The sequence below is a fragment of the Gallinula chloropus genome (assembly GCF_964237585.1).
Source record: "Gallinula chloropus genome assembly, chromosome: 6".
Classification (NCBI taxonomy): domain Eukaryota; kingdom Metazoa; phylum Chordata; class Aves; order Gruiformes; family Rallidae; genus Gallinula; species Gallinula chloropus.
This window is the reverse complement of record NC_140091.1, coordinates 20974527-20996274: the sequence shown is the minus strand read 5'-3', so window position 1 is coordinate 20996274 and position 21748 is coordinate 20974527. Positions and strand designations below refer to the sequence as shown.

The 21748-nt window shown below is 42.3% G+C and overlaps 1 protein-coding gene across 1 annotated transcript in view; it reads left to right on the top strand.

Annotated features, from left to right (window-relative positions):
- RABGAP1L (RAB GTPase activating protein 1 like) overlaps positions 1-21748 on the top strand; it is a gene marked incomplete at its 5' end in the record, with an annotated part of 256452 nt that overhangs the window by 691 nt on the left and 234013 nt on the right. Inside the window, one exon of the mRNA XM_084266225.1 lies at positions 20182-20336. Within this exon, the coding sequence (XP_084122351.1) occupies positions 20202-20336 (135 nt within the window). The remainder of the gene's footprint in view (positions 1-20181; positions 20337-21748) is intronic.

The following is a 21748-nucleotide window of genomic DNA, read 5'->3' as shown; positions in this document are numbered from 1 at the left end:
GAGTAGTCAGTACTAGCAGTAGCCAGTGCTACCCGTAGTTAGATCACCTCGGGCCCCGCAGCCGCCCCCCGTAGCGGGTTTGGGTGCTCTGAAGGCAGCCCCCCTCCTTGGGGAGCTGCTGCCATGTGGCGTGTACTTTGCTCTTGCTGTCACTCTGTCCCAGCTGTGTTGTTAAGATTACTTGTTTTTCAGAGCATTGTAAATACATCATAGCTTAGCACATTTCGTAGCAATGCCTGTGTATGTGTCCGGTCTTCTGTGTAAGAAGGAAGAGGTGGGGGGGGAAAAAGATTTAAAGTGTGAACTCTTCTGTAAAACAGAAGCAACAAACACCAAACAGGTTGCTTAAGTAAGCACTGCTTTTTGCTTTCGCTGTCAGGCTGTAGCCCTGCACCCATGTCAGTGATTTTTCATAGAAAGCTTTGAGGAAGGGCAGCTGGCCTTTCTGTGTTGAAAGAGGGGTCTGGCTGATATTACTGGCAGTGGTTTCTTACCCCTTTCAATTCAGGGAAGATACCGTGGCTTTACTTGACTGAATCTCTGTGACACAGGACAAAAACACCGAGTGTCCCTTGGAGTTACCCTTCAGATCTTACAGAGGTTTACTGGGGGTATGAGTTCTGTGGGTTAGACCAGTGTCTGGGTTTTTAACTAGGCTTTTTGCCTGTGTGCTGTGGTTCTGGGTGTTGTACAGTGTTAACGATACAGATTGGGAGGTTAGTTTGCAGTTTAATACTGTTACATACAGTAAGTGCAAGTTGACCATAAGAATTGAAGCTAAATTGAAGGGTTATGTGAAGCACTCTGCAGTGTTTTTTTTAAGATTCGTACAGGGAAATGTATTGCTTGGTTAAAAATAGCAGTTCTTTAAAAAATGATTCAGAGACAAAGATCTGGTTATGTTACTGAGGGGGTTGCAAAAAGTTCAGCTTTCTGTGGAAACCAAGTTCCTGGTGTGTAGTCCCCAGCAACTGAAGACAATCTTGAGTTCCTGCTGCTCCTTCCCTTGTGTCACCGATGGGACTTCCACAGCCAGGAAGTGAGTTAAGAGAACTAATCTGGTTGTAGTAGTACTTTTATTTCTTTTTTTTTTCTTTTTTTCCTCCCTGAGTTGCTCTTTGGTTTGAACAACTTCCTGAACCAGCTCACTTCCCTGGTGAAACGGACGTTGTCTCAGTCTAGAGGAGGAAGGAGCCTTGGTAGGGAGGGGAGCATAACTGCAGTCCTGAGACAGCCACACAAGTTGTGATGGGTGATGCCCTTTGCTGGGCTGTGGTTCTGTGGTCTGTAAGTTCATATAAGCAGGGACTACTGCTAAAAGCTACCCTGTGTTTTTATTTGGCTTATGCCACTTGTGGTGAATGTAGGAAATGATAGTAAGGGTGGCAGGAGCTCTTTGTGTGCTGCCATATGTTGATAATGAAGCCATGGTGTCGTTTGTCTAGGTGGGTTTTTTTTTCAGTATTGAGCAGAATACTGTTCTTTAAGAGCCACCTCTACGTCTCTTTTTATTCCATGTGTCCACAGAAGTAGCTTTGTTTTTTTTCCCTCTTTTGCATGTCCTTTCTCCTCTCTAAACTTTTTGTTGATTCATTAATTTAAAGGAATGATCTGGGCATTGTTACTGTCTCTGCTGTAATTGGAAGGCTATTTCAAACCTCAGTGACCTCAGTAATTATACACCACCTGATTTCCAGTCTAGATTGATTTGTCATTGGATTATACCCGTTTTATGTACCCATCAGACCAATATGTCATATTGGCACTTCTGGTCTTGGTATCAAAAGCAACAGTGCTTTTAAACAGATGGATGCAAAAATGTGTCCAAGTGCAGCCCTGAACATTTGTTCTCTCTTCTGACCTCTTCTTCCTGGTAATGGCTCTTGGTTTCTCCCCATGAATTTTAATTTTGATCTTCTGAGTGAAGATCAAAACGCACGTTTCAAGGATTAACACTGAGCTGGAGAGGGGTGAGCTTTTAATGGAGATTAACGTGTTTTCAAGTGTATTTTCATAAGATGGGTGTTCTGAAATTCATACCTTTTGGCAGTTTGTTCCAGCACCAATCTTACTGTGTTTTACTGGTACAGCTGTTAAAGGACCCATTGTTATAACCCAGATTGCTGAAGGGTTGGTCTGTTCTTTGACAGAGTCCTGGGTCATAAGCAAAGCCGGACAGATTGATTTTCAAACTCTCTTCAAATATATGTAACCTTTTTCTGTATTCTTAACTTTAAAAAGACACAAAAGCTTTGTACAGATTATTTGAAAATACTTGTGTGGTTTTTGAGAGAGGGACTTAGTTTGGTGGGTCTGTGTATGTGGGACTGTGTGTAAACGGTACATGGAATCATAGGATGCTTTGGGTTGGAAGGGACCTCAAAGCTCATCTAGTTCCAACCCCCTGCCATGGACAGACACCCTCACCAGCCCAGGCTGCCCAAAGCTCCATCCAACCTGGCCTTGAATGCCTCCAGGGATGGGGCTTCTGCAGCCTCTCTGGGCACCCCGTGCCAGGGCCTCCCCACCATCAGAGTAAAGAATTTCTTCCCAACATCGAACCTAACCCAGCCTCTTCCAGCTTGAAGCCATCGCCCCTTGTCCTGTCGCTTCACGCTCTGGGGAACAGCCCCTCTCCCACTTTCCTGTAGGACCCCTGTAAATATTGGTGGGCTCCAATTAGGTCTTCTGGAGCCTTCTCTTATCCAGGCTGAACCAGCCAAACTCTCTCAGAACTGTCTCCAGAGCAGAGGTGCTCCAGCCCCCTGATCATCTCTGTGGCCTCCTCTGGACTCACTACAACAGCTTTTCTGTCCTGCAGACCCCAAGCTGGATGCAGCACTGCAGGTGGGGTTTCATGAGAGCAGAGCAGAGGGGCAGAGTCACTTCCCTTGACATAAATAAATGCACTGTTTTCTAAAACCTGCTCAGCTAAATAGGCTACCTAAAAGAGGAGTTAAGGCCCTTGTGAAAACCTCCTGTTTGTTTGGTGGAATGTTTCTTGTTCTTTGGACAGGCCAGCAGGGACAAGGGTCTTGCTAATATTGTTAAGCTGGCAGAGGAAAAATTTGGTTTTGCCACAGTGTGAGATGGGTCCCAGCCCTCTGCTTTCCTACTCTTGTCTTCCCTGAGACACCACTCTGGACATGAAAGATGATGTGGGGTTGGGTTTTGTTTTTTAGATCAAATAAACTTAAAAGTGCGAAACTGTTCTGCTACTGAAAGCTTATGTTCCCTGGTTGTGGTACAGAGGGAAGGAGGTCTAAGGCTGAACAGATGAGATGGTGATGTTATTGTGTCCTGCTTTGCATGCGTGCTTGCTATGTGTACGGGGCAACTGGATTCTTTAAATATGTGTTTAGAAGTAATAAACTTGGTGCAAAAATTGTTGAATGAAAGTTCATGGAATAGAATCATTGGCAGGTGAAATAATAAATAAACGAAATACAAGCATTTAAGTAGGAAAGGGCTTCTGGAGGGCATCTCATCCAGCTCCCTGCTTAAATTAAGACCTGTTTCCGTGTTTGGCTACTCTCATGCTGATTCCTTTCCTTGAGATAATTGAATTATTTTCCAGCATAGGCCTGTTGTCTCTTGTCCTGTCACTGTGCACCATCCAGAGGAGTGTGATTCTGTCTTTTCTGCACCCTTCCCTTAGGTAATTGACAGCTGTAAGGATTCCTATGAGCTTTTCCCAGGCTGCACAAGCTCAGTTCCGCCAGCCTCTGATCATACGTCCTGGCTTCTGCCCTCTGAGTACCTTGGTGGCTGCGCATCTGGCTTGTGCCAGGGAGCTCGAAACAAGGCACAGTGCTCCGAGCACAGTCCCGCAGGTGCTCAGCAGAGGGGATGGATTGCTTCCCTGGACCTGCTGGCTGGGCTCCTGCTGACACTGCCCAGGGTGTGCTCGGCTGCCTTTGCTCTGAGGGCACGGCACAGTGCTGGCTCATTTTGGAAGTTGAACCACTTTAAACAAGTGGTGGGGGTAATTTGTTCCATGTGTCCGTTCAACCACTCGGTGGTTACCTTTGAGTTCTGGATTTCTCAGTTACTCAAGAGAAACAAGAGAGTTGTTGAGTTCCAGTCTGTGCAGACCTTTTGGAGTGAGGCTCTTAGTTTATGCCCTCTGTGTGCTTGATGTTGCTTGCAGTTTCTTAACTGATTTGAGTATTGTGATTTGTGCTGATGTACTTATGTTGACGTTTACACCAAGATAGAGCCTTGATAAAACTCAGGCATGTCAGTTACTTTCTTCTTTGAATAGGGATCTGTTTGGAGCAGCAATAGGGTGTTTTGGTGTGGTTTGGCATTTTTATGCACAATGATGCTTGGTAGCTGCTGTAGTTGATGGTAAAGTCGCTGTCTGTGCCTTTGCCTGTCGAGTGTTCTCTGTCACTTTACAGCGAGCTGCCAGCAGACTCTCGGTGACGCTGGTTACTAAGGATGGTGCACAACTTCCTGGCTTAATTGCTCAAATTCTTGGTATGCCCCTATGGTTTCTGAATAGGAAAGAAAAGATCAAAGGGCAGAAGAAAGAAAAGTGAAACGTGTTTTTAAGAACCAGTAAACTGTCAGAACAGGATTTTAGATGGTGTGTGAATGTCAGAGTGGATCATGAAGGCCCTTTGTGAAGTGGCTGAGTGTGATCTCTGGGTTCCTGTTGGGCTTAGGAGAGAAGTAGCTTGCTCAACATCACTTAGTAAGTCAGCAACATGGGTGAGGAGTGGAATGGATGTGAGTGTAAATGACAGCAAAGTCCTTTCTTGTGTCGTAGCAATCTTTCTAATGTAAGGAATCAATTTTGAATACTTTAGGGTTCATGATCAATCCCTGGTCTTTTCTTGCAGATGAGGACAGTTGTCAGAATGTCTCTTACATTATCTTTTTTTTTTTAAACTTTATTCTTTTCTATATCTAAAATTTCTATATGGCAAGTTTTGAATTGCATGATGTGAAGGTGTAAGTTTCCAGAGGACAGTTGCTTGGTACTTCTAGTATAGTCCTTAACAGTGATACGGACTTAATAGTTCTGGAATGCTGTGCATCAGTGATAAGTGATTCTTAAACCTCCGTACTTTGGGGGAGCCAAATGAACTTAAGTAGCTGCACCTTCAGCTCAAGCACAGCCGACCTTTCTGGTTAGGTTGTGGCTGTTACATGAACTTTAAGACCCACAGCCAGATTTTTTTGGGGGTAGGAGGCATATTCCAAATGCTGATCTGTTGTGGTTGTCGATGCAGTTCACAGGCTGACCTTATTTTTCCTTTTGGAAAGAAACAGGGAGTTAAGGCTTTGTCTGAGAACCTTATTCACAGATGCACAGAATTTTAGGGGTTGGGAAGGGACCTCCAGAGATCGTAGTCCAACTTTCAGATTGACTTTTAATGTGAATGAACTGTTAGTTGATTTTTATAATCTCCATTGCTATTTAGGGAGATAGGTCCTTTATTGCGAGGTTTCTCCCTTAACTAGAAGTGCACCGCTGTCCTCTCCCTAGCAGTGTGTTATTTAAAAAGTAGTTCCATTGAAACACACTACTTTTCCAGGTGGTTCAACTACTCCTGGAGTATTAAGGCCTGACGGTGGTGAAATAGCAGTGTCCGTGCAGGTACTTTTGAATGCTTTTGTGTTAAATTCTGTAGCACTATTCACTTCCTGAAACTTCTCCAGTGCAAACCAGTTCAAAGTAATTCAATTTAGATGTTTTGACTTGATTGCTGCACGTTGCAGAGATTTGGAGCCTTCTCATCAGCTGTCTCAGCATGAGGAGTGAGGTGGTTCTCACTGCACCTTGGCTGTGTACGCAGGCTAGGATTGAAATTACACAAAATGGGTTTGCTGAGATCCACGGATCTGTTCTGACAGCTTGTGCACGTTGTGTCTGTGTACCTGTGCTCCTAACAAATATATCACAACGCAAAAAATGAGGTGTGTTAATTTTGTCTCCTTGCTGTTTATTCCCCTCCCAAAATTGTAATGCAGGACAAAGGCTCCGCTCTGCCTCTTCAGTTCTCAGGCCTCTGTAGGCAAATCAGGGTGAAAATAAACCGCAGATAACCTAATGCATTGTCTTTGTGTGTGTCTGTTTAGGTAAAGGTGACAAGATCCAGAATTTTAATCTAGAAATGGGTGGAGAAATTCTGTAACTGACTAAAATTTTGAAGTAAGCTTGCAAAAATGATTTGAAGGTTTCTCTTTTTGTACTTAAAGAAGACATGGTGTGTTTCCCTTTATTACCAGTTTAAATGCTGCAAACTGATAATTTCTTTTTCTTAGATGTTACTGAGAAACAAATACTGGGTTATGTGATTTAAACGGAGCCATCGTGGAATGTGTGTGACAGAAAAAGGACCCCCCCCCATTCTGTTGTATTTCGTTCTACTGGTGCCTACGTTCATTATTTCCTGTTATTCTGAAGCCAGCTCTCGGTAGTAGCTCCACGGTGGCAGCGCTGCATAAAGCTGTCCCCAGCCCCAGCTGCTTGGCGGTGGTGGGGTTCGGGGCATTGACTGTGCTAACGTGGGTTCCTGCCTTGCACTGGTTGGAGAAATGCTCAGATCCTCCTTTCAGGGGTTAGTGGTCAGTCACTGAAGCTGTCCGACCTCTTTCAGTGTGTGACTGCCTGGATACTTGTGCAACCTGAGCAGAGAAGGTGGGAAACGTTGTGGCTTTTTATTTTTACATTTTTCTTTGTGGTTCTTCACCTCCTGCATGTTCAAGATATTGCTGAAATATCTGTAGCTTGTAAGTATTGATGTTTTCAGCTTGAATTCAAATGTTTGCGAGCATTTGTGAGCATTACCTGCTTTGGCATGGGGGTGGACCTGATCATCTCTTGAGGTCCCTGTGATTCTGTGACTCTGTGATTTGAGTGGAGAACAGCACTGGAGCTGGAAGAGAAATTTTTTGTGTGCCAGCAGTTGGTCTGGGGGTAAAACTTGAACTCAGCTTAGATAGCGTGGTGAAAGCCAGTCCTTAGGGAGATGAGGCCTTTCTGTCTGTGTAGTCAGAGTTTGTCATAAAAGGGTATTTTTATCTCTGTTATGTTTGATTCTAATTGTTAATACTGGAATAATTAGTGTTGGTAGTACAGATCTTCAAGATATTGGGAACTGCTGGCTAGAAAGGATTTCGTGGAAATGGAGATAGGGATGGACTAAGGTTTCAGTAGGAAACTCAATAACTGATTCTTAGGTTTTTCTGTGTTGTTACTGTTTATTGGTGCTGGGATGAATAAAAGCTGGGGGGGCGGGAAGGAAGATTTGATCAAAATGTCCAAGAGAACACTTTGTCAGGCCCCCAAAAGTAACACTAAGTAGGAAGATCCTCACAGCTGTTGGGAGTGCTAGTTTGCTGTTAACCGTTGTCGCTTCCCTTTTATGATTCTTCTTTTCTTTACTCATGTTGAGACATCAGAAAGTGAGAATGACTATAAAGAGCACAGACTGTGGTTTAGTATCCAGCTTTTGATAGTGGCCAGAGAAATCAAAGGGTATAATAAGACAAAGGCAAGGGATCCTTGTTACCAGACTCTCCCAGTTTCTCCCCTCAGCCACTGTGATTCTGGTTTTTGCTTTCTGATAGTAAGTGAACTCCTGGCGTCTTGCTGTGGAGTATGGAGAAAGTAGCTGCATTATTCTGGACCTTTCCCAGCAGAAGTATGTGAGTGCTGTAAGAAAATTATGTGGATGTGTTGTTAGGGTCATCAGTTGTGCTGGGGCTTCTGAACTTGGACTTGGGATTTGTGCAAGGTAGGGCTTAGAAGCGCTCTTGGGCTTGTTGAAAACTCAAGCTTTGATGTGGATGTGTGGTGAGATGCTGATGCTCATTGAGGTTGCCCTTTCTGTTTTGGGTTTGGATTCCTTGTATTGTAAACAGTTGACCTCTTCCTTGGGCTTCTCCCAGGAGGTGCCAGTGTTACTCAGTCTAATGCTTCGGCTCTGAGGTTGGTTGGGGTAGCCCCCTTTGTTGGCTGCAGTCTCTCAGCTGTGTCTTGGTCGTTCTGCTAGCTCATACTGTTATAAGGGACCTCAGAACTTAACACTGTCCCTCAAAGGAGACCAGGGTTGCCTGCTGAACATGCTGCTGTCAGGGTATGCTTAACATACCTATTTAACAGTGACCTTTCGCACTTCATCGCATTCCTGCAAATGTAGTAGTTCAGATTAGCTGCCTGTAACTTCCTCCCTTGGTTTCCAGAAGTAAGAAATGTGTTGTGGAAGTATTTAGTAGGTGAACATTGAGAGTAAGCATTCAGATCTACGTTTAATGATGTCATTGTGTCATTACATGTGTTGTATTCCCATGCCAATCACTTGAGTTGGAGCCAATAGTAAAGCACGTTTATATTTGGGAAGCTATCATAAACTTTGAGAGGGGGAGACTGTGATTTTTAAAAGACAGAAAAAAGGCCCTGCAATTGCAGATAGAGCTTTTTGGCTTCTTGGGATTTCTTGGTTTATATGAGCAGGTGAATTTATCAACTTAGAAATCTGATATAACAAAATTCAAACTACTCTGGCTTAGCCCATCTCAGCAGGCTGATACTGGCTTTGTTTGTGGTGGTTGGGTAATGATTGCATCAAGAAAATTAATGACAGTTCTGTCATAGCTTTTTGCAAGATTCTTGTGATCATGCTTGGTGATGATATGAGCAACTGTATTGTATTCTTTTAAGTAGCTTTCCCCCAGCAAGAGCTCATTCTGGGATTTTTAGACTGGTCTAGATTAGCCTGAGGCTGACACCAGGTGTAATCAATGAGTAATTGAATTTAATACCAGGTGTGTAATATATAGGTAGTGGTGACCTGGCCAAGGGGCTAAGCTAATGAAAATAAAAAAATTTTGAGCTGTTTTGCTTTGAGCCCAGTGATAGTTTTACCATAAAAAGGATCTGAAACATCTTTTTGTCATAATGGTTTTGACACAGAATTTATCCTTTAAAACAATTCCCCTTACCAGATCCAAATACTGGGAAAAAGCTGCAAAACCAAACCAAAAACTTCCTTTAGCAGCCCCAGGTGAATTTGTCTCCTGAAAACCTTTCCTCCCTGTAGTCCTTGGTTACAGGTGGTTCTTTGAGTCTCTTCTGTAACACTTTGGGATGTACTTGTTAGCTATATCAAGGAATTTGTAAAGCAAGCATGTAAAACAGGGTGATCAAAAGATTTTGCCTGTCTTTTGGTGACATGGGGTTTCATTTTTATTTGTTTTAAAGTTAGCTTTCTTTTTATTAATCCTTTAGGATTCTGGAGTGGAAAGAAGAGAAACTGTGTCCTGGAAAAAGGGCACTCGTGTTATTTCTGTTACCCGTTTCCCTTTTCAGGCAGTGAGTGGAGGAAATATTGTGCTTAAGAAATTCTTAAGCTTTCTGGGGCTTGGTGTGTGGAAACTCTTTTAGAAGGGAACGTTCTGCATGGCATCTCCTGAAAACCGAGGCTGTACGCAGTCTGCCAGCGTGAGGCTCTGTATACACGTCTCTATGCACGCAGCCTTCATGGGTTAGAGTTTGAAGGTGACTTCAAGCAATGCAACAGAAACCTCCTTCTTTGTGTGACCTTTCAGATACTTAATCATATAACTTGGAAAGATTCTTCCATTAGGTCAAGCAGATATTTTTTTTTTCAGAATTATAAAGTATCGTTAATGTTTTTTTTTTAACTGAATGAACAGGCTTTTGTGTAGGGGTTAGTTGGTGTTTTTCATTGTGCTTTTCCCAAGGAGGTGTTCTTCCTGGAATTAGAGAGTGGAGTTGGAATAACTAATGAAAGAAGTGATCACAGAGAGCAGTCTTCTCAAAGAACACTCTTTCAGAAAAAGAAGAAAAAAGCTCTGTTTCTATCAAGAAAGGTATGTGTCTTTCAGAAAACTTTGTGTGCACCTCTTGTTCCAGCACCTGGAAGATTTTAGGCCACCTGGAAAGCTTTGAGTGATCTGCATGAGGCCAAACTTCTTCCCCACCCCTGCCCCTTGATCAATGACGTGAGGAAGTTCTTTTGATTCTACAGACTTTAAATGGAATAAAGGCAGAAAGTGAAGGAAAAAGCTTTTAAAACTTTTTATCTGCATAGGATTAGATGGGCTGGAGTGATGCATTCATACCCAGTATACATGATCACACACCAGCCTGTTCTTCCCAAGAGAAGATGGTTGTTCTCTTAAATAAGTGATTTTATTGTCTTATGAATTTCCATTTTCTAAAAGCTATCAAGGCCTTTGACATTAGTGATGGAGCTGTGTCGCAGAATATATTTATACAAACTTGCCCTAGGAATGTGGAGTGCCAGCAGATTAGTTCTGGCATGCAGAGAGGGTGTAAGGAATTTACTGGTCAAATAGAAATTAGAATGTGACTTGAACCACTTCATCACTCGTAGGGCTAAGAGAGAGAGGAGTTAGGAAGAGGGTCGTTTAGTGTGGCTTTTAATTGTCATGTGTACCTAACTGTTTGAAACAGACATACAGAAAATTTTCTAAAGGTTTCATTTGCAGTTAGACTTGGGCTTTAAACTACCTGTCATTTCTTTTCTGTATCTTTTCATATTAACATCTAAATATTAAAAATTTCAAGTGATAGTTTAAGATCATGGCATGGGTCCTAAAGGATTTTAAGTGCATAATGTATGTGGAAGTATTTATATTTAACAAGAGGCTTGGTTTTGGTTTATGTTATAAAGGAAATGCTTTTCTTCCTTATAAAGCCTTGGGTGCACTGTTGAAACTGGACAGTTTGCATACAAAAAGCAGTAGAAGTCCAGATGACTGTGGAGTCAGAACTCATGGTCTTTGTGAGTTTGGAAAATCTGTAACTGAATAATACCAAAAAAATAGTGTGTGGTTATTGATTTAGAACACGAATGCCTTCATCTTAAATTTATCCTTCTAAGAGTTGTCAAAGAAAAATATCTAAAGCAAATGTGATTAGAAGAGAACACAAAACATCATCCAGCCCAGCCCACGGTGCCGGGCTGGGCTGACCGCAGTGTAATGGTGTTTGAGAAGCATGAGGAGAAATGGCAGCTGGTGGTCAGTAGGAGAGAGGCAATATAGATACATATATATATATGTCAGTAGTATAGGCTTCTGTGGTTAAGAACAAAGCATTGGGATTTCAAGTTACATCTGCAAACCCCGATATTCCTAGTGCACACGTTGCAGATCTCAGGGTAAGAATTGTTGTAATACATGACTCTGGCTCTGAGGAATGAGGATTTTCCTAACTGTGAAGGTAGCTGGAGCCAGGCAGTGAATCAGGATTTCATGTGTGTTTCACTGATGTCAGAAGAGACACTTTATAGGGCATTTTTTTGGCAAGGAGAGAGTTTGGCACCTCGGGGCACTACTGCGATCTGTCATACTGTGGGCCGTATGGTCTCTTTTGCTTTACATCATGTCATTCCTACTGGGAATAACAGCTTGTGGAGAAAATACCTGTTTGAAATATTCAGTGTATTTAACAGAGAGAGCTTGTTCCATTGGCTGAAGTAGACTGACACCGCTATTTTTACCATTAAGGAATAAACCATGAATTTATCTCTTTAAAACAATGATTGCTTTATACAACTGCTGTTCTCTGGAGTATGACAGAATCATGAAGGTTGGAAAAGACCTCCAAGATCATCCAGCCCAACTGTTTCCCCTACCACTTATATTACTAACCCGTGGCCCTAAGTACCTCATCCAACCTTTGCTCAAACACCATAAGGGACAGTGACTCCACCACCTCCCTGGGCAACCTGTTCCAATGCTCAGCTGCTCTTGCTGGGAAGAAATTTCTGCTTGTTTCTTTTGAGCCTCCCTGGCACAACTGGCAGCCATTCCCTCTTGTCCTGTCACTGGTTGTCTGTTGGAAGAGGCTGAGCTCCAGCTCACCACAACCTCCTTTCAGGTAGTTGTAGAGAGCAGCAAGGTCGCCTCTGAGCCTCCTCTTCTCCAGGCTAAACAGTCCCAGTTCTCCCAGCTGCTTCTCATCAGGCTTGTGTCCCAGCCCCTTCCCCAGCCTGGCTGCCCTTCTCTGGGCACGCTCCAGGGCCTTGATGTCCATCTTGTGGTGAGGGGCCCAAACCTGAACCCAGCACTAGAGGTGGGGTCTCACCAGGGCTGAGTAGATCTATCGTTGTGTTTTTAAATGAGTGGCCATACAGTTCAGTAAATGGGCTGGTGCCTGGTTTCAGTTTGAGTGCTGCCTGTGTGCATCTTGCAGCCATGGGGGGTGTGGGGTGGGAAGGGAGGGAAACCCCAGTTTGTGAGACTAGATCTATGAAAATTGGTTACTCTTTGTTGCTACTTGATGTTTCCCACAGTTAATTACTGAGTCAAGAAGCTGAAGTGTTCGTGTTGATGTCAGGGAAACTGTGAAGATGTACTCGAGTTGCTTTATTTGCATTGTTTGCTTTATCCTTGAGGCAGAATGTGCTGAAGCTGGTTGTTTGAAATTCTGGTAGGCTACTGAGTAAACCTGTTTGCCAGAGCTTGATGGCTAAGTGTGATTTATTTCATCTAAAAAAAAACAAACCAAAAAGCACTGACGACATCTTTAGAGTAGCAGGAGCTACTTTTTTCATGTATTTTCTATGAAAATACATTTTTCTCACATATTTCAAAGTTGTCCTTTTTGGAAAGGCATAGGGAAGAGGAAGATTTTTATTTGAAGTGACAGAAAACAAAATATGTTTCTTTTTAGTGGCCAAACACTAATTGGATTAGCTAGCATTGATTATACTTGTAAACAGCATAAATGAGTGTGTAACCAAGAGGCACATATGCTAGTGTGTTCTGTTCTTCAACTGATGGAATAGGTTGCACAGGGGGGTGTGGAGTCTCCATCTCTGGAGATATTCAAGACCCGTCTGGACACTGACCTGTGCAATGTGAGCTGGGGAGCTGCTTTGGCAGGGGGGTTGGACCCAATGATCTCTCGAGGTCCCTTCCAACCCCTATGATTCTATAATGTGTCTTCTGCCAATCATTTCACTGTGTAGACAGATCTTAGACCAGAATAATTATTAAACAGAGTCCTGCAACCTTGTTTTAGCTCTTTTTTTTTTGCCTAAGTGTGGCTTGTCCTCCATGACTCAAATAAAAAAAAATGGGGAGGGAAAGAAAAAGAAAAAAAAAATTCGTTCACTTATCTGGACTGGTCTTTCATCTGGTGTTCATGATGCTTTTTACCCAATGCCTAAATGTTAGGGGTTCAGAGCAACGGGTTCGTTTTGTTTTTAAATTTGTTTCTCATCTTCCTTGAAGCCTCTGCCTCACAGGGATTGAGGATTTCTGTTTGGGTGGATGTGTCATCTGCCTCCTTGCCCAAGTCATGCTCCACATCCAAGCCCACACCTACCATTCTGTTAGAAGGGTTCTTTGCCCTGATGAATCGCAACTTTAGGATAAATAAACCCTGTATTTTTCCCCAAGTGACTCCAAACTGTGAATGTCTTTGTAATGTTTAAGTGGTTCAGTGGCTGAGATTCGAGTCAGGAAAACTGTTTCTCTCCTTTATAATAAGTGTCTCAGTACTCATCAAGCCATGTGTTTAATGAGCTCTGGTTAGAATTTCTTTGGAAGATGTGGATGTAAGGATGCTTTTGAAGGAGAGCAGACATTTTCTTGTTTATATAGTTCATTCTTGATCCTGTTTTCCTTAAATTGTTATTCCTTGGCCATAAGATGGACATTTAAAACCAGTCTGCAAAATCTCTGTATCCAGGCACCCTGTATGACAACTAAAAGCTGTTTGTGGTCCATGAACAGACTCATTTGCTGTTGCCTGCATAGTAGTTGTTTGCTTTCACAGAGGAGGCAGTGTTGCCAAAATAACGTGTGTGGTTACTTTCTAGTTGGGGGTTGTTTGGTTTTATTTTGGTTTGGTTGATTTTTTTTTTGTGACTTTTGCTCTTAACATTGCTGTCCTGGTCATTGAAGAACCTTCATACACATATCCATATATGTATTTTAAAATGTAGTGATACAGCAGTCATCTCTATGGGTTGGTTTTAATCTTGAGAAAACACTATCAGTAAGCCAAGTAAATGCTTTTTTGTTTGTTTCACTGCCGGAGATAAGACAGCAGGAAACAATTCATGGGTAATAAAACAGTAGCTAGTATGAACATAGAGACTTAGGTAGAGATTACACAAAGAGACATTGAGATTAAGGATGAAATTCTGGTGCTGCTGTTGCCAGTGAGAGTTAAACAGGTAGATTTTTTTGAAACCTAGGGTTTTTTTTTTTGCGTTTGTGTCCATGTAATAGAGATGAAGAGGGTTTTGAGGAAGGCTATTAACTGTATTACTTAGATTTACAATGTGACAGGGAATTTTATAAGGTTCTTCTGGTGGTTCAGCCCCAAGCAGTGGCTGAGCACCACATTCAGTTCCCCTGTGCTGGCTGCTTGGGAAGGTTCACTCTGGCCTGGCCAGAACCAGGACAGTTGTTTAGTCTGAGTGAAAAAGCATTGGAAAGCTGAAGGTTTGCACGTTTGAAGCATTTCTGAGCTTTCTTCCTCTTGTTAAAGTTAGCAAGCTCGTGTTGTGAGAGCTACAGCACCACACAGTTTTGACACCATCTTCAAAGTAAGATGCTGTGGTCAACACTTGGCTGTATGTGTGTTTGTGTGTAAGTCACAGTGTCTGTCCAGTTTCTAGTTCCCTAAGCACAAGTTAGAATGCAACCACATTCAGTAACCTAAAAATCTGAGCCACCTGGCATTGATGGTTTCAAGTTCAGTTATCTTGATGCGCTTTTTGCTGCTGTGCATTGTATTGCATGGCTCAAAAAAGGGAATAAACTATGGTTTGGCTTCTGGTCTTGTACTTCAGACATCTGTTAGTGAAAGGTGAGCCTCTGCGTAGCCGTACTGCACCTTTCTCTTCAGAAAGCTCCCAGAGTTTCCCTTAAGGAACCTTACTTTTTGAAGTGGGTAGAACTTATTTACCAGTATCTTGTCTGGGGGTTGAGATCATCAGGCAAATTATATGGCTTTGATAGCCAGTCTTTAATACTAGGCTTGATTCTGTTTGATAAAAGAAAGTATGCATTAGCCTCCAACTGAGCGTTGTCTTTCAGGAAGGCAGGAAACTCTTTTAAAACACACTTCTTGTTGCTTACTAACTGCATGTAGAACAATGTTTATATTGTTCTGCTGCTGTCTTTGCTGTTTATTGCATAGCTCTACATTTTGCCACTTTTTTGTTGGTTTTGATGGTTGTAATGCCAAAACAAAATTGAAAGAAGAATTCCCCCCTCCCTGCTGCCCCCAACCCAGGAGTAAACTTGAGCAATAACTCTGAAGTGTATGCAAAGTGGAACTAAAGCCAAAAACGTCTGGGAACTGCTTCAGAAGACTGGTTCATGTATGAATTGGTATTATCTGCTGGGGGGCTAGTTTGATGAAAAATTTTTTGGATATAATCAGCTCTGGAAAGTCAGCAGCCCTACCTTTGATTGTCTTCTGTGACAGTGACTGCATGTTGTCAGCAGTGCTCTGTCTACTTGAGCTACTCGGCCCAGTGACTCCATGGATGTATGTCACTACCTAGGTATTTGTCTTTCTGTATGTGAGGTATTTTTGCAAGTTTGGATTCAATGCGAAACCCGTGGAAGAGTTAGGGAGGGAAGGAATTGGGACCATCTCTGTCCTGTGTCCTTTACTCTGATTCAGTGCTGATTCCACTTTGAGTCATAGAGGATTGCTGTTTTACAGCTTCTCTTGCTCTTCAACCATTTAGGCTACGTTAGAAAGGGAGCTGCAGGGAACCTGGGATGTCTTTCTGTAGTGCAGTGGGGAAGTTGCTAGGTTTGGACCTCCTGAAGCATCATACTGCTGCACATATGTGTAGTCAGTTCCAGTCTCTGGCCCCCAAGCACTTACGTTCCAAGTAGTATGGCTTAGGTTTTATCCAGGACTTTGTATAAGCAGGAAGTATAGCAGAGAGATGAAGGGACTTGACCAACACTACAAAAAAAGCAACAGCTTTTCTTCCATCCTTGTAGTGTTAATACAACATAAAATGCTCATCGGAGCAAGATCCAACTCCAGTCAACCCCCATTTTAAGTCTAGGTAATTACTTCTTATCTCCAAAATCTTTTGGACTTGATCTGTTTGTCAGAAAACCCTTTCTGAAATTAATTTAAAAGTATTTAATTATTTCTTTATAAATAGCTTTATTTAACTCAGTTTAGGAAAATTCTCTGCTGTGTATTTGCAGCTGGGTTTCTGGGGTTTTGTGTGTGTGTAGGGAGGGTGTTGGTGTAGTGTTATTTATCAAAGCGTGGGGGACAAATGATCATCTTTCTGGGAAACAGCCTGGCTGCTCAAGATGCCTCTTGTAGAGATCCTTTCCTTGCGGCTGTAGCATGTACTTGTCAGAATTTTTTACTGTGACAAGATCTTTCAAAGCACAATTTATTGTCACATCTCTGAAGGTGTTGTTGGAAGAGGAATTCTGACTCTTGGCTCTGGTGGGTTGGGAAGTTACCATCTGGTCTGAGGCTTTAATTCTCAGAGCAGTGTTGCCAGAACAGAAGGTGTGTTCCCACCTTGGCCACATTTGTTCATTTGGAAATAAACCGCACTTGCAGCTTAAACTGATCCACTGGAGTTTGGGCAGAAGTAGCTGAGGTGTGGCTTGGTTGTTGATTTTTCCTGTCCCTGGCAGCCCTTCTCCACTGGTTCCTGCCCTCCCAGTAACTTTGAACTGGTGAAGCCAACGCAGAACCTCTTTCATTGGTATTCTGAGGCAGCATTCAGCTTGAGGATTGCCTGCTGCTAACTGCAGGGAATTAACTTACCCTGGTTGTAGAGTGGACAGCTGTCTGCGTGTTCTGACTAATGCAATCAAAAATAAATTCCTGCTTACTTAACTTGTTACTTTTCATCGTAAAAAACGGTCTGAAGATGAGACATTTATGGGTGAGTAGTAGGGGTCTGTTCTTAGGTTTTGTACGTGTCCAGTAGGTGACAGTGTTGTTTGCTCTTTACCTTTTGTAGGAGAAAGGGGAGACCAGGAGTATAAATCAGTCATGAGTAAAAAAGGAGTAAATTCTCAGTAGGACTAAAGCTAATGACATAAGGGAAATGACATAAGCATCTACGGACTGGAAAGCCCAGAGTGTGCGAGTCTCTTCTTGTTGCTGAAGAATAAAAAAAACCCACTTGAGATGTTGTGCTCCTTCCCTTCCCCGAATAACCGTAATGTGTGGCTCTTTGAGAGGGCTTCATTCTTGTCGCTGCTTTCCCTCAGAAGTGCTTACCTGAAGTGTTAGATCATTTGCCTTTATAATGTGAAAATAGAACCTTTTTCCCCTTGAAGTAGCTTACTACCCAAGGTGGCATAAACCTCAGTAATCTTCACGAGACTCCTGTTTCTATGACACAGACTTTTCTGAAGTTGCTTAATTTGAAAAGCGACCTGGTCATGATTGTTGGTGCTTAGTTTCTCTCTGGTGTTTAAAACTATGTTTGATTGAATACTGGTGGTGAAATACTGCATTTAAAGCATTTGCTTTCTTGACAGCATGTGACTAGAACAGGGGAGGAGAGGAACAGACTGCTGGCCCTGAGTTTTTCATATTTAGTACACACATTTTCCATGAGTGATCTCGAGCACAGCTATTTATCTGGCATAGGGCTGATTCTCTAGCCTGGCTATCAAGAGGTGGTCTTAGGAGAAGACCTGAGGGGGTTTGTAGACTTGTTCTTTTAGTGGTATTTGTGTGAGCTGGAGAGGATAGAGCTGCTTCCTGCTGGCTGAGGCATTTGCTTCCCGAAATCTCTGACCTGTTTGTGTGCGTGTTTTAACACTGAACTGAAACGCACGTGGCTTCATGTGATGACGAAGGGCGTTCATGTGAGTAACACTGGTGGCAGGTTGGAGCAGGCTGTGATGAAAGGCTGGAATTAGGGGTTCTGGGCAGCAATTTACTCAGCTTAACTAGTTGTGTATGGGTTGGCACTGGATGTGGTGGTGCAAGCGGATTGTAAGGACAAGCTTGGAGTACACTCTTAAGGATGTTAAAGTACTTGCAACTCCAATACAATTGCAGGAATGTGTATGGTATGCTTTTAAGCATCTGATCCAAAGGAGAAGCTCCTTCCAGTCACCTAATGTTTATAATATTTCCTTTGTCTTTTGGAATAAACTTTCGGAAGTAGGAATTCTCTTTAACTGCCTTTATCCTTGTAGGATAGGAGCCAATATTTTGTACATCCGTATGCTTCTCTAGTTGTGTTACCATAATTTTCTCTGGCTTGGCAAATATTATGTTTTCCCTGTTTTCATTATTAAAATATTGCTACAAAAAAGTCTTCTTTGTTCACAGTGTGCCTGTCAGTTCTTTGCTGTTGAAAGAAGAACTGGTGATAAACTAATGTTAGCAGCTTGTATTTATCTTTTGATAATCAAAATAGTAGAACCATCTTGTATTGGAGTTCCTGTGTTATTCTCCCATGAGTCAGTGCAAAAAATAAATAGACGAAACCACACAAAACCCGTCAAAATAGTGTATTTTGTGATCCCTCCTTTCTGCAGATGTCCTAGAAGTAATGATGAGGCTTCATCTACCTCATCCTCAGTGGGTATGGAGGAGCAGGGGGTGGGAGGCTAAACGTTTGCTCCTGGTGTGACTGGCAGTGAACCCCTCCTCTTTTACCTGGAGGTGCTGCAACTGTGGTGTGAGTTACTTATGGAGCATAATTTTATGTCCTTTTGTTGCCTTCAGAGAGTTCTCTAATAGTGGACTTCGAATTATATTGCGGTTTTACGTTGAAATTAATGTTCATTCTGAGCAAATAATACTCAAGCTCTCCAGCAGTGTTTTTACAACATGACATTTGTTCAAAAATACATGGAATTAATAAACTTTTTATAATATATTAAAAAAACAGTGTCTTTCTTTTCCCAGAAAGATCTTTAAAGCATAGATGACTTATAAAAACCAAACCAAAATGTATTTCAGCGGGGAATCCATTACCTAAGCTTGGGTGGAGCTCAGATTATGTCATCTGTTTGAAAACCATTTATGCTTGTGAGTTCATGTTTAGTCTGCAGATATGAAAAACAAGAGAAAGTGCTAAACTGCTAATCTAAATTATTAATCACCCCTGAGTACTATAGCCATTGTTTAGTGGCTTTTTATCTTGTGCATCTTCTAACAGGCTTCTGTGCTGTACAGTTATCTGAAGATTTTTCAGGAATCTGAAGAGGACTCAGGGAGTGCATGCTCTTTTTATAAAGTCTGTTTGAAAACGTGTCTCTTCGTTTAAACGCAGAAAATATAAAACCCTAGATGCAGTCAAAATCTAGAAAGTCTGATATGCACAGTGCTTCATTCAAGTGCTTCATTCAAGCTCTTCATTCCCCAAGGAATTGGGGAAGACCCTCTAAATCAGCGTAGGTGATGCTCTCTTTATTTGGTGGATATGTACAGAACTGTCCTCTTTCTGAAGACCTAGGAATGGGTTTGTTTCTGCGTGTTTATATGAACTCGTAGTGTATAGGCTGACCACTGTTTTTCCCTTTTTTGTTTGTTTATTTGTTTCTTGAGGTATTTTTTGCTGTGCAAAGGAAAACTCGGTTTCCGTAATATTTACAGTTTGGGGCTTTGCTTTGGTTTTTAAGTGGCACGGTTAATTTTAACTCTGCAGGTGGTTTCAGGGAAATCAGCTGAGAAGGATGTGATTGTGGTTTAGCATCAGCTTCAGCTGTCAAGAATACTAAAATGAATGCCATTGCTAAAGAAGGTTTCATGTGGAGAGCATATGCTTTGGTAACATGGCTTTTGGAAAATTAGTCTTTGGGTGATCTGTATCTTCATGCAACCTGTGTGACTCGGGGTTAGAAACAGGCCTGTGTGAGGGAGGGCTGAGGGCAGGAATTGGGGAGGGCAAGGGAGCAGTGTCTGGAAGATTAAAACCAGAAGTGGAAGCTCTGAGGTGAAGTTTCTCATGTTATCTAGACACATAATGGCCACTGCCATTAAATCATAGGATTTTTAAACACACCCCTTAAAAATCCTCACACGGATAAATCGGAGTTTGAGGGATACAGTATAATGCAGTTGCATAGCTTTTAGTATCATATTATTCCACAATAACTTCACGTTACACCTATTGACATATTGTTTGCAGCTTCAGAATTGGTTTTATTTAATATTTTTCCTTCTTTGTCACGTTCTTGTGGCAGGAGGAGAATACTGAGCTGGGATGGAAGTCAAAACACCATTTAGCAAAGCCAGTAGGATTCCTGAAACTGTGTCCACGTTAATTAATGAAGAATTTGTCCTGGTTCATCAGCAGTCTGAAGACACCTCTGAAAAAGATGAGAAACCTCAGCTAAAGGTCTGCTACTACTTTATTTTAAATGTGTAGTAAGATTTCTGTTGATCAGAAGATTGTAACTTCTTTTGGCTAGTTCATTAGAGATACTTGTGTGTGCTTGAGGAGACTCATAGACTGTAATTTTTGTCTTTTTTAATTACCACTGAAGTTAATAGTTCAGATGGAGTGAATCTGTTGAAAAGTGGGAGTTTGGTTTTTCTTGCAGTAACTTCTTCAGCAGTCAGCTTAGTATTCTAAGGATTTAAATGTTAGCAGAGGACTGAGAAGGTCTGTCCTGGTTCTGGCTAGGCCAGTGTCAGCCAGCCCAGGTGAGCTGAGTTAACCCCAGGCTGTTTCCGCCCCACCTGACACCACTGCCCCATAAAAGGGGCTGGTTGGGGAGGGGCAGAGTTGGTGTCTCCAGGGCCGTCTGAGTGCGGTTGGGTGTCTGGTTGGTCGGTCGGTCCCTGTCTCCGGCAGCACTCTGCAATGGTTGGTAAGCTGCTCTATGTTATCACCGGGTGTGAGGGTAATTGGCCGTTATTGTTCTACATTCACAGTGCTTTTGTTAGCAAACTGCCCTTATTCGCACCCATGGAGGCGCGATCTCTTTCTCCTCCAAGAGTGAAAGGGGGATGTGTGGTGCTCAGCCGCTGCTTGGGCCTGAACCCCCACAAGCTCTTTTTAAAAAATGAGCTTTAGATGAATGCTGGGGAACTATTCTTCATTTAGGTATCAGAGACTTGGAATGTTGTTATCTTAAAAGCAAGTAATTGGGCTCCATGGGAATAGACTGTACTTTGTCTTGGTTTTGTGCTCTTTAGTTTAGTTTTCCTAAGACTAAGACCTTCTCTAAAAGCTTTCTCCCTCTAAATCATGGAATATTTCAAAATATTGGGTGACAGCTGATTGGTTAATTACAAATTTCCCCAGTTGAGCAGTAGCTGACTTAGTGGTTTGGTCTGCTTGGAACAATGGGAGTTTGTTCCCCTTGAAACGCCAGCGAGTATTTAGTCTGTTTCCGTGTAACTGTTTGGCAGTTATTTACAACCGATGATCTCTGTCTCTGTTAAACAATAGCTGCTGCTTTAGTGAGGCTACCTGGAAAGAGGCAACTGGACTGGAGGTAGAATCCCTGATGCAACTTTGTTAGTGGGCACGGGTTTTTTTTTGTCTGAAAAACTAGCACTTGTGAAAGGCTGGGTTTTCTCTTTTTCTTCTTTCCCTTTTGCTTAAGGAATGCCTTTCTCAGTTTTCTTTCCATTTCCTTACACTCACACCCCTCCTGTGTGTGGGACTGAAACAACTGAGGTGGATTGGATAGGACTAAGAAAGCAAAGTTTTCCCTAAGACTGATCTTTAACAACGTCCATTGACCTTTGTTCTGAATGGAGGATCTAAACACCCAAACCTTTAATTTTGAGAGGCTGGTA